Here is a 13,088-nt window from a genome sequence, read left to right as displayed (position 1 = left end):
CAGAAGCACCATCCCACCAGACTTCCCTGGGTTCATCCTTGCCCTCTGGAGGCTGATGCTCTCTCTCCACCTGCCCACAGGGGAGACTGGCTGCTGAGCTTCGTGTACCGCACATCCTCGGTGCAGCTGCGTGTGGCTGGCCTGCAGCCTGTACAGCTGGAAGACAGGAGGGTGGAGAACGTGGACCTGTCCTCGGTGGTGAGTATCGGCCTGGTCCCTCTCAGGGCTCAGTGTTTGCCAGGGGCAGGGAGCTTAGTTACCCCAGTCCGGCAACACCCTGCCCCAGGGGCACTGGCCCCTGGCCCATTTTCCACCAAAAAGAATTCGCTTGTGAAAGGAATAGTTCCCATTTACCAGCACCTTCTTTTGTCTCCAGGCCTCATCTACCTGCCACCTGTCTACCAGAGGGAGTTAATAGCTTCATGTATGGACACTCACTGAGTGGCCACCTCAACCCCAGGCCTTTTACAGGCATTAGTATTCCCATTGTACAGATGAGGACACTGAGGCTTAGAGAGGCTAAGGAACTTGCCCAGGAACATACAGCTGGAAAGAGGCAGAGCCAGACTCAAGCCCAAGCCTAAAGCCCATGGACATAGCCCTGCTCGGGTGGCTATAAGAAACGGTGGGAGAAGGGCCCACGTTCCAGAGGAGGGTGAGGTGAGCGTAGTGAGCAGCAGCTGCAACCACAGGCAGACTTCAAAAAAAAAAAAAAAAAAACAGGCAGTGCAAATCCTTGTGATGCGAGGGCCCATGACAATAAGAACTTTGGTTTCTGAGTATCACATTGTTGGCCACCATTTATCAAGTGCCAAGAGCTGCCCAAGCGTAGCCCAGTTTCCCCAGGATCTGCAGAAGGGTTGTCTGAGCCACCATCCTGCCTGACTGCAGGAAGGCCAGGCCCCTCTCTGGGCATTTGCAAAGTCCTCCAGGGCAGGGGACTCTGTGGAATATGCTGGCTTCTCCCTTCTCCAGTATCAACTGCTGGTGCACCAACCATCCCCACCTGCTGACACCACCGCCCCCCTCCCCAGCATGGCTAATACTCAGCCATCACATGGAGGCTTGACTGAGGATTTGAAGATAACATAGGGAAATTCTCGTACTAAAAAAAAACAAAACCACCAGGCACTGCTGCCTCTGAAGTCCATTCGCCATGGCCTTTCTCAAAGGATCCCTGGGCCTCTTACTCCAGCCTTCCACCATGTTGCTGGAGCCAATTCATCTTCGCTTACATCTCTGCTCCCCTAAACTCCCAGGGCCCTAACACGTAAGTCCTAACCTACCTGAGGAACACAAAGGAAGCAGCCCCATGCTTTCCTAACCAGGAGCTTCCCAGGGGCTGGTGTTGGCCCAAGAATAAGAGGAGTTTCTAGACTCATCCACTCATGAAACCCATCTCTCCTTCCCCAGGACAGATAAGAGCTTCTACTCCTAGAGCCACAGGATTCTTAGATTGTCTGTATCCCTGACACACTTGCCCCATCTGATGTAAACCTCACAGTAACCCCATACGGAAGGTATTTATTGCTGTTTGCTGCCATCAAGTTGGCACTGACTCATTTTGACCCCCACACACAACAGAATGAAATGTTACGTGATCCTGTGCCATCTTCATGATCACTGGTGTGTGTGAGCCCATCGTTGTGGCTACTGTATCAATCCATCTCATGGAGTGTTTCCCTCATTTTCACTGACCATCTACCTTACTAAACAGGATGTTCTTTTCCAGTGTTTGGTCTTTCTTGATGACACGTCCAAAGTAACCAAGCCAAATTTTGCCATCCTTGCTTCCAAGGAACATTCTGGGAGTTTTTCGTACTGTGGTGGCTTATGTATTGCTGTGATTCCTGGTAACTATGCCACCAGTATTTCCCACACCAGCAGGGTCACCCATGGTGAACAGATGTCAGCAGACCTTCCAGAAGAATCAAACATAAGGAGGAAGAGCTAAAAGTTCCTTTGAAATGAAATGCCACAAAGCCCTCACAAGGTCCAGCTTCTGCTAGGGGGAGGCCCCTGATGGGATACAGTGAAACAAACACAGCCTTTGGTACCAGAGAGACCCAGCTTAGAATCCTGGCTCAGTCACAGGTTTGCCAGCTGTGTGACCTAGGCCAATTACTTAACCTCTCTGTGCCTCAGTTTCCTCATCCATGAAATGTGAGACATCACCTACCTTCCAGATGCATGGCATGTAGTAGGCCCTCATTTAGTGCTAGTTCCCCCTCTCCTGCCCCTGCCACCACTGTCAGGTCCTTCCAGCTTCTGTATCTTCTTTCCCTCTTCACACTGTCAGGGTGGCAGCTTCCCAGCTCCTGCCTAATAATACCTCTTTATCACATTACGAGCTCATCACAAAAAGCAGTGCTTTCCTCTTCTGGACAATTAGAGATAATTACCATTGCCTCTGTGATGCCCTCCTGTTTTCCTTGAAAAATCTCACAGGAGGAGAGGTGGCTGGCAGAGCAGCTCCCAGGACTGCTGTTGGGGAAACACTAGCTGCCCTTGGCTCAGAGCAGAGACACTCACTGCAGGATGGGCACCAGCAGGGCCCTCTGTGAACCATCTCAGACACCTGCCCTCCCCACCCCAACCCCAGACTAGCCGAGGTAGCTCCTGATCTCAGGACAAGCCCACTCAGGCTGGCCCCGTCTCAGACAGGCAGACATCTCCTGAGAGAATGAAGCCTTTCCCTTCTCCTGCGTGGGGACAGGGTTGCGACAGGCAGGGGATTCTGCCATCCCAGAGCAGACACCAACTTGTGAGGCTTCTGGGAGGCAGAGCCTAGTTCAGGACAAGACACTTCAAGTTTCAAAGGAAATGCCAGCTGGCTTCTAGGACATAGCACAGGGCTTGGCAAAAAGTAGACAATAATAATAACAATCCCAGCCAACCTTTATGTGCCAGGTATTGCTCTTCGTGGGTGCTTTACAGGTATTATCTCATTTGATCCTCATAGCGGTCCCATGAAGTAAGCATAATGACCCCAGTTTACAGATGTGGAAACTGAGGCTGCAGAAGGTGGCACAACAAATGAGTGGTAGAGCCGATGAACCCAGGGAACATATTGGCACTTAACCACTGCGTTTGTTCTGCCTATATTCATGCGTCTGTTTAGCTTCCAGACAGTTACCTCTAACTCTGTGCCAATAAGCCTGCTACATGTCTGATCTCATTGAATCCTCACAGTTCAGCTCATGTGATGTAAGTAGCTGTATTAGCCCCATTTTACAGATGAGGAAACTGAGGCCCAAGAAATGAAGGAAGCCAAGGGGGCCTGATAGGCTTGGAAGGAGTTGCTGGGGCAGGCAGAGGTGGTAGTAGTAGCCTCAGTATAAGCAAGCTGAGGTGTGTTGTAAGGCAGGAAACAGAAAGTGCCAAGGCCCATTCATGTCTGTGTGTATCTGGTGACCCCTGAGCACCCACAATGTGTGGGGCTAGCTGCCAGGGAGCAGAGGTGAGTTAATGGAGTTTAATGAGTGCCATTACTGGGAGCCCCTGGAGAGACCCTAACCAGCATGGCAAGGTCAGGGAAGGATTCTCAATACAAGTGACATCCAGTGTGTATCTGGGCAGGGGGCAAATCTTAATCAAGACAGCCAGGAGCTGGTCACGGGCTGAAGTCTCTAGCCAGCATCAGCTAAGCCAGAACTTCCCATGCTAAGAAGAGATTCTTTCCCACCCTCCTCACCCCTGCTCTCTCATCCCTCTGGCTAAGCGCAAAACTGAAACTTTGTGCCAGCGACTTCTCCCTCTGCATCTTTGCAGAATGACAGCCCTGGGACTAGGGTTGGTTAGACCCCAACCAGCCTGTAGCCAAGGAGGCTGAGGTGTATGTTCTAGGATAGCTGCAAGGTGAGATTTCCATCTGGAATCAGCTACAGCCAGTGGCCACAGTCTCCACACAGCCCTGGCTCCAGCCCTTCACCAATATTAAAAAGGTTTAGGGAGGCAGTTCTTGTCTGTTCCTGTGGGTGTGAGGTTTCAATGAATTCAGCCTCCAAATGGATCAGCCCAGCTAACTTCCTAGTCTCCATCCCCCTTCAGAGGAAACTCATACTGATGCAGCACCTTCTGTGTGTCAGCCCAGTTGCAGTTAACTCCGACTCATGGTGACCTCACGTGTGGCAGAGTAGAACTGTGCTCCACAGGGCTTTTAGTGGCCGATTTTTCAAAGTAGATCGCCAGGCCTTTCTTCTGAGGCACCCCTGGATGGACTCAAACCTCCAACCTTTCAAAGGCCCTGGTATTGCAGATGGCTAACGCACTCTGCTGCTAACTGGAAGGTTGGAGAGTGAAGCGCTTAATCCTTTTGTGCCCAGTTGTACATATAGTGACCATGGAATTTTTCAGCCTCTGGGGTTTATTGGGAAGCTGCTGCACCACTGACAGTGTGTGCTACCACAAGGCAGGGCCTTTACGGCTGTTTGAAACCAAAGAAACGGGAGCATACTGCAAAGTACTGTTTTTATAGGGTATTGTATGAGGTGTCTGAATTTGTGGTAGGAAAAATAGAAATGTTGAAAATTTTTATTTGTTACACATACATACCAACAGACCCCAGTGGGGACTCTGGGGTATAATTAGTGGTACTTAGGGTAGGCTTGGGGAGGGGGCAAGAAAAAAAAAATCCATACTACCTACCAAAATTCAGGCACACTCAATGATTCAGCGTGCTTCCATTAATGAAAACACATGGTATCAACAAAAAATTCAAAGCAGAAAATAATTGGGTCACCAAAGGATTAAAACTGTTTATGCCACCCAGACTCCTGCCCAGAACCCAAGGCCTGAAAAAGCCACTTACTTATGTGTGTATTTTCACTGAAAACTGTTTAAATGTGTTTGTAAGGAAAGGAACAAAATGTAGGCAGGTTCTGGGTAGTGAGACAATAACAAAACTGTGTAGGGAATTGCCTTTTTCATGTTCTTGAAAAATCATTCGAATAACTCAACGTGATTTGTGATTCAAATAGAAAAGCAGAGTCTTTGTGTTATTTCCTGAGGTTCCCCAGTGTTTTCCTGTCCTCTTTTTAAATAAAAACCTTCCCCTCAGCCTCAGAGGAATGTTCTGCCTCGTGCTTGCCTGTGGCACTCGTGTAGGCCCCCTAGACAGCTGCGGGGAGAGGGAGGCTCGATTTCAGAGAGATCTGAGCTAAGCAGCCTCCACACATGGCCTCTCAAGCACAGCACACGGCTTTGCTGGTCACGTGCTGTGTGTCATTAGGTAAACCACTGCCCCTCTCTGGGCTTCACTGTCCTCATCTGTAAAATGGAAATAATTTTTAAGCGCCTCCGCCCCACTGCTTTCTATGAAAGAGCACAGGCTTTAGAGACAGACCGATCTGGACTGAAATCCCAGCTCTGCCATGTTCTAGCTGTATAATCTTGGGCAAGTCACTTGACCTCTCTATGGCTCAGTTTCTTCGTCTATAAAGTGGCAGTTAGCAGCTGATACTACCACCACCGTTTGCTATTGAGTCAATGCCAATTCACGTTGACCTCATGTGTGTCAAAGTAGAAGTGTACTCCACAGGGTTTTCAGTGGCTGATTTTTTAGAAGCAGATCTCCATGCTTTTTTTCCAAGGCACCTCTGGGTAGACTTGAACCGCTAACCTTCTGGTTAGCAGCTGAGCACGTTAACCATTTGCACCACCCAGGGATTCCAATTAGCAGCTGACACTTGTCAAAGGAATATTTCCAATACACTTATTTGCTACAATGCATTAGGTACCTACTATGTTTTTTTATGTTGCAATGGTTAAGCACTCGGCTACTAACCGAAGGGTTGGTGGTTTGAATCCACCAGCTGCTCGTCGGGAGAAAAGACCTGGCGACCTGGTTCCGTAAAGATTACAGCCTAGCCCAACAAAAAAATCCCCAGCCCAGATGACTTCACCAGAGAATTCCACCAGACATTCAGAGAAGAGCTCACACCAGTACTACTCAAACTATTTCAGAGAATAGAAAAGGAAGAAACACTCCTGAATTCATTATATGAAGCCAGCATAACCCTGATACCAACTCCAGGCAAAGACATCACTAAAAAAGAAAACTACAGACTGATATATATAGATGCAAAAATTCTCAACAAAACTCTAGCCAATAGAATTCAACCACATATCAAAAAAATAATACATCACTACCAAGTGGAAACCCTGGTGATATAGTGGTTAAGTGCTATGGCTGCTAACCAAAAGGTTGGCAGTTGAGACACACCAGGCACTCCTTGGAAACTCTATGGGGCAGTTCTACTCTGTTCTATAGGGTCGCTGTGAGTCGGAATCTACTTGACAGCAGTGGGTTTTGTTTTGGTTTGTTCTTTTACTGAGTGGAATTCATCCAGACATGCAAGGATGGTTCATCATTAGAAAGTCAATCACAGTAATCCACCACATAAATGAAACAAAGGAAAAGACTCACATGATCATCTCAATGATGCAAAAAAGGCATTTGATAAAGTCCAACACCAAATCCTGATAAAATCGCTTGGCAAGATAAGAATAGAAGGGAAATTCTTCAACATAATAAAGGGCATTTATACAAAGCCAACAGACAACAGTATCCTCAATGGAGAGAGACTGAAAACATTCTCCTTGAGAATGGGAACCAGACAAGGATGTCCTTTATCAATACTGTCTTTCAACTTTGTATTGGACGTCCTAGCTAGAGCAATAAGGCAAGAAAAGGAAATAAAGGGCATCGAAATTGGTAAGGAAGAAGTAAAACTATCCCTATTCCAGATGATGTGATCTTATATATAGAAAATTCCAAAGATTTCAACAAGAAATCTACTGAAACTAACAGAAGGATTCAGCAAAGTGGCAGGATACAAGATCAACATACAAAAATCAGCTGGATTCCTCTATAGCAACAAGGAGAACTTGGAAAACGAAATCAGGAAAACAATACATTTTACGGTAGGCCTCAAAAAGATTAAATACTTAGGAATAAATCTAACCAGGGACATAAAAGACATATACAAAAGAAAACTACAAAACACTCCTGCAAGAAACCAAAGAGACCTAGATAAATGGAAAAACATACCATGCTCTTGGACAGGAAGACTTACTATTGTGAAAATGTCAGCACTACCCATATAATGCAATCCTGATCCAAATCCCAACAACATTCTTCAGTGAAATGAAAAAACTAATCACTAACTTTATATGGAAGGGGAAAAAAACCAAACCCAATGCCGTTGAGTCAATTCCAACTCATAGCGACCCTACAGAATAGAGTAGAACTGCCCCATAGGGTTTCCAAGGACTGCCTGGTGGATTCGAACTGCCGACCTTTTGGTTAGCAGCTGAACTCTTAACCACTACACCGCTAGGGTTTCCATGGGACGGAAAGAGGCCCCAAATAATTAAAGCATTATTAAAGAAGAAGAACGAAGTAGGAGGCCTCACACTACCTGATTTCAGAACCTACTGTACAGTCATGGTAGTCAACCTGGTACTGGTACACCAGACACACAGACCAATGGAACAGAATGAGAACCTAGACGTAAATCCATCCACCTATGGACAGCTGATCTTCGACAAAGGACCAAAGTCCATTAAATGGGGAAGAGACAGTCTCTTATCAAATGGTGCTGGCAAAATTGGATATCTATCTGTAGAAAAATGAGACAGAACCCATACCTCACAGCATACACAAAAATTAACTCAAAATGGGTCAAAGGCCTAAATATAAAACTTAAAACTGTAAAGATCATGGAGGGAAAAATAGGGACAACATTAAGGGCCCTAATATATGGCATAAATAAAATACCAAACATAACTAAAAATGCACACAGAGCAGATGAACTAGATAAATGGGACCTCCTAAAAATTAAACACTTATGCTCAACAAGACTTCTCCATAAGAGTAAAAAGAGAACCTACAGATTGGGAAAAAAATTGTTGGCTGTGACATATCCAACAAGGGTCTAATCGCTAAAATTTATAGAAAACTTCAACACCTCAACAATGAAGACACAAACAATCCAATTAAAAAATGGGCAAAGGATATGAACAGACACATCACCAAAGAAGACATCTGGGTAGCTAACAGACACATAAGGAAATGCTCCCGGCCATTAGCCATTAGAGAGATGCACTTTATAGGGCAGTGAGTTTATGTTAATGGGGGAGGAACAACTCAGAAAAGGTGGGTGAGAACGGTTACACAACACGATGGTGTCACTGAACTAACACGTTGTTGTTGTTAGGTGCCATCCATCGGTTCCAACTCATAGTGACCCTATGTACGATAGGATGAAACATGCCTGGTCCGTGCCAGCCTCACAATCATTGTTATGCTTGAGCCCATTGTTGCAGCCACTGTGTCAATCCACCTGGTTGAGGGTCTTCTTCTTTTTCGCTGACCCTCTACTTTACCAAGCATGATGTCCTTCTCCAGGGACTGATCCGTCCTAACAACATGTCCAAAGTATGTAAGACGTAGTCTGGCCATCCTTGCGTCTAAGGAGTATTCTGGTTCTACTTCTTCCAAGATAAAACTAACATGTACAAACTATTGAATCAGTGTATGTTTTGCTGTGCATATTCTCAACAACAACAACAAAATAAATAAAATTTATAGAGAAAAAAAAAGATTGCAGCCTTGGAAACCCTATGGGGCAGTTTTACTCTGTCCTATAGGGTTACTACAAGTCGGAATCGACTCAACGACACATAGCAACATGTCCATTATTGGAGTCCTTGAGTGGTATAAACAGCTAACACACTTGACTGCTAACTGGAAGGTCAGAGTCACCTCAGAAGAAAGGCCTGGCATCTACTTTCAGAATATCAGCCATTGAAAACTTTGTGGAGCACAGTTCTACTGTGACACACATGGGGTCACCATGAATCAGAATTGACTCTACAGCAGCTGTTTTGTGTGTGTGTGTGTGTCCGTTATTATATTTAGGCATGAGGTAGTCCAATCACACCCCCTACTTTTCACTCACTGACACATCTCAATACAAAAATGCGGGTGTCTCTATTCTCCGAAGAAGGGGGTGGGCACTTCTGAGTTCTTAGCCTTTGTCTTAGTCAAGATTCAGGCCCACCTAAAGTGGCTTAAACACACAAGGGTTTATAATGTCTTGTAAAAGAAATCCAGAAGCAGTTCAGGCACAAAATAGCTGCTGAAGCCCCGGCCATTACATCTGAATTCCAGCTAGCAAGGAGGAGGAAATGGGAGAAGAGCACCCCCCCCAACCCTTAAAAGAGATTTCCAAGGAGCACCACATAACACCCCTGCTTTATCTCATTGACCAAAACGTCACAAGTCCATACCTAACTGCAAGAGAGGCTGGGGGATGTATAAATTGGGGTTCTTATGACTAAGAAGGAGGAGAGTGAATCATAGAAGGTACCTTACCTTGCAATCTGTGTCATTGCTTTATTTTCAGTTTGGGGGCTTTTCTTGGGAGAATAACTGTGTGAAGCACTTTCTTGGCATTATCTCATTTAACTCAGAGCAACCCTCTGATGTAGTTACTGTCCCCATTTGACCACTGAGACAAATGAGGATCAGAGGGATATGGGACTTGCCCAAGGTCCCACCGCTGTATGAGCAGCAGAGCCCTTCCACTGTAGCCTCAAGCTGCAGCCAGGGAGTGAGAACTTCCATCCCAGCTTTCTGTCCACCAGGAGGTTCCTTCCTGTGCCAAGAGGACCTAGATTTTTTAGAGAAACTTTCTTCATCTTTATTCAATAAATTCTAGAACAGCCTTGAACTTGAACATCCCCACCCCACTCCAGATCTGGGCAGCATTGAGGGTTAGAGTCGTGGGATTGGCAATTCATTGGCTGAGCTGCACTTGGGCCCCCGGGAGGGCCAGCCTCTACCCACCCACCATGGCCCTCACTCATTGTCCTTCTGCAGGTCAGCGGCCACTTGGATTATGCCAAGAAGATGGACGTCATTCTGAAGTCTGTAGGCATTCGCACCAAGCCAGGCTGGGATGAGAAGGGCCTCTTGCTGGCCCCAGGCAGCCGACCCCAAGAGGAGCCTCACCAGGCGGCAGCCCCCTCGTCGTCATTAGGCGAGACAACCCACCAGGATGAGCAAGCCCAGGGTCTCACCCCCGAGGACACCCCTAAAGTTCCCACATGCACCAATCCCAGCCAAACCAAGGTGCCAACAGGCCTGGACCAACCTGAAGAAGCCTCCCCTCCTGCTGCCATCAACCCCATCGAGAACCCCCGTATCTGCAGCCACAGCGTGGACCCCAACCCACTGGGCTGCCCCGACTGTGCCAGCCAGACCCAGGGGCCCTGCCCAGGGCTGGACTGACCCCCCACGCGACAACTGAGCCGTCCTCCCAGAGTTCTCTATGCAGCCCTCCCACCCCTCCATCAGCTCCCCACATGAGATCTGAAGGTGCGAAATTTCCAGAAGTACCTTTCCTGAGGTGAAGGAATTGGAAGAAGGAGGAGGGAGAAGGCTTGTGCTCCCTGGGGAAGCAAGGCCAGAGAACTGAAGTCAACCAGCCACAGTTCAGAGCCCCGGGACTGGAAACCAGCCACAGGCTTAGTACTGCAGGCCACAGCTGTGGGGTCTGCGTCTGGCTGTCTGTCAGGAGGTCCAGGGGGCTCTCTGCAGCCCAAGGCTGCCACACCAACACTCCCCAGGCGTCAGTAAAGCCAGGCATCCACCGTGCGGACTGAGCACTGTGCAGCCACAGGGGCATCAGTCACACAGACTGTGACGTGAACAGTGCCCCACAAAGTTGTATAACATGGTGGCCCTGGTTACAGTTGTAAGAGCGTGGTGAGTGAATGCTGAATCAGCATTCAGTGTGGGTGGGAGGTGGGCCTGGTGACAAGAAGGAATTCTACAGGGGAAGGATTTCCTGTAGCAGGAACAGGGGTGATAACAACAATTGATTATAAATAATAATAATAACTACCACTCATTGAATATTTACCTCATACCAAATGCATGAATTGTCTCAGCTGACCCTCACACAACCCTACAAGGTGAGTACTACTGTTATCTCCATTTTATACTTGGGAAAACTGAGGCCCAGAGAGGTTAGGTAACCCACTGAAGGTCACACAGATTGTCAACGATGGAGCCAAGTCTCAAACCCCAGTCAATCGGACACCTATGCCCAAGCTCTTAACCGCTGTGTCTGCATCCATTGGAACCTTCCCTTTTGTTCCTCCCACTGCCCCTGAGTGTCAGGGCCAGAGAGAATTCTCCCCAGTATGCAGATTGGGGAGCCAAGGCCCCAGCAGAGAAGTAGGAGGAGGCAGAGGCACAGGAGAATGAGAGCCGTAGAGTATCAGAGCTGCGGTGTTTGTATTTGTTTGTTCATTCCACAGATATTTACAGAACTGCTCCTGATAGTCGCACCTGCTGTCACGCATGGAAAACTGAGACCCTGAGAGGGGAAATGACTTTCCTGAGGTCCCAAACCCAGGACACTAGCACCAATCTCTTCCCATGACACCAGCTGCTTCTCACATCCCAAATGACCCCTCAGGTGAATCCAGTCCACACCCAAGTCACTGCCTTCAGCTAGTGTTTATTGAGAGTCTGCTTGGCCAGGCCTGGGGGCCAAGGAGAAGCCCCTGCAAGCACCATGGCCCCTCTGCGGCCCACAGCCAGGGCCAGAGTTGAGTCTGATCAGCACCAAGGAGAGTGGCAGGGCAGCCTTGAAGGATCCCCAGGAGTTTGGGTTGATGGAACTTTGGGGAGGGGGGAGAAGGAGGGGGACTGAAAAACAAACCTCAGGCTGGAAAGGAACCTATGGCAGGTAAACGGGGAACGAGAGCTCCCCCTCCACAAAAAGGCCTCTGTGTCAGGGTCCAGCTTCCTGCCTGGGGCCCAGCCCACACCAGGGACAGCTCCTCCTCACCTCTGCTGTGCTGACCAGGTGACCACCATTCCCCTGTCCTCACTGACCCCAGGGAAGGCCAGAAGAGGGCGGGGCAAGGCCCTGGTTCTGTCTCCATCAGCTGGTTCTTTTCTAGGTCCAAGGAAACCCAGGATGGAGGAAAATCCATCCTGACGTTGAGCAAGAAACCCCCAGCTGTCTCTCCACCCCCCAGGAGAGACAATGTAGCAACTTGAGAGCTGCGAGGGTCCCTGAGGGGTGAGGCCCCACCCAGCACCCAGAACAAGGAGCTGGAGAGCCAGAATTGGGATTGTGGGAATCTGGGCTGGGGCTGAGGAGGAGGAAAGTAGAGAAAGAACAGTGGGTACCAAGAGCCATCCATTGCCGACAGCCAGAGGCCAGGGAGCTGGATGGCCAGGAGTGAAAACAAAAGCATGTACAACTTATGGACCACTTACTGGGTGCTCATGACAACCATACAAGATAGGCATCATTACCCATTTTGCACACAGAATTGCTGTGGCTCCGAGAGGTTAGTGACCTGGGCAAAGCCCCTGAGCTAGTAAGCAGTGGAGCAGAGATTTCAGGCCTGGGCAGACCCCCAAGCTCAACACTTTTATGTGCTGCTATGTGGGAGATACAGCCATCCTGAGGGGGCTGGCAGGTCCTAAAACTTTGTCTAGCAAGTCATACTCCAGGTTAAAAATCATCTAAGCCAACCCAGGAGTCCCTGGCTGGTGTAAACGGTTAACACACTGGGCTGCTAACTGAAAGGTTGACAGCTCAAGTCTACCACCAGAGGTGCCTAGGAAGAAAAGTCTGGTGATTCCGTTTCCAAAAATCAGCCATGAAAACCCTATGGAGCACAGTTCTACCCTGACACACATGTGATTGCCAAGAGTCAGAATCAACTGGACGTCAACTGGTAAACTGGTACTGGTAAGCCAGCACATCTCAAATTGTCATGTACATACAGATCACCTGGGAATCCTTGTAAGCATGCAGATTCTGACTCAGCAGGTCTGGGGTGGGGCAGGGATGTGCAATTTTTGCAAAATCTCGGGTAATGATGATGCTGCTGGTCTGTGGACCACACTTCAGGTAGCAAGGGATTCAGCTAAGCACTAATCTATCTCTGCAGACAGAAGCATTACTTCCCATCAAGCCTGATAGAATGTGCAAAGGATGTGATTGCTTTCTTCCTAATCTGAACCAACTAGTTCTTCTCCCCAACTCTCTGCA

At 48.2% G+C, this 13,088-nt stretch overlaps 1 protein-coding gene across 5 annotated transcripts in view; it reads left to right on the top strand.

The window, feature by feature from the left end:
- TMCO4 (transmembrane and coiled-coil domains 4) overlaps window positions 1–12,901 on the top strand; it is a 130,775-nt gene extending 117,874 nt beyond the window's left edge. For 4 of the 5 annotated variants that reach the window (XM_049878122.1, XM_049878123.1, XM_049878120.1 and 1 more), the window contains 2 exons: window positions 81–198; window positions 9,887–12,901. In XM_049878122.1, the coding sequence (XP_049734079.1) occupies window positions 81–198; window positions 9,887–10,297 (529 nt within the window). In that variant the 3' untranslated portion in view covers window positions 10,298–12,901. The remainder of the gene's footprint in view (window positions 1–80; window positions 199–9,886) is intronic. The other variant, XM_049878124.1, reaches the window with a different exon arrangement.
- Window positions 12,902–13,088: the final 187 nt, after the last annotated feature.

The sequence above is a fragment of the Elephas maximus genome, chromosome 3 (assembly GCF_024166365.1).
Source record: "Elephas maximus indicus isolate mEleMax1 chromosome 3, mEleMax1 primary haplotype, whole genome shotgun sequence".
Classification (NCBI taxonomy): domain Eukaryota; kingdom Metazoa; phylum Chordata; class Mammalia; order Proboscidea; family Elephantidae; genus Elephas; species Elephas maximus.
Note: the sequence above shows the minus strand (reverse complement) of the source record. Positions and strands in the feature narration are given on the sequence as shown.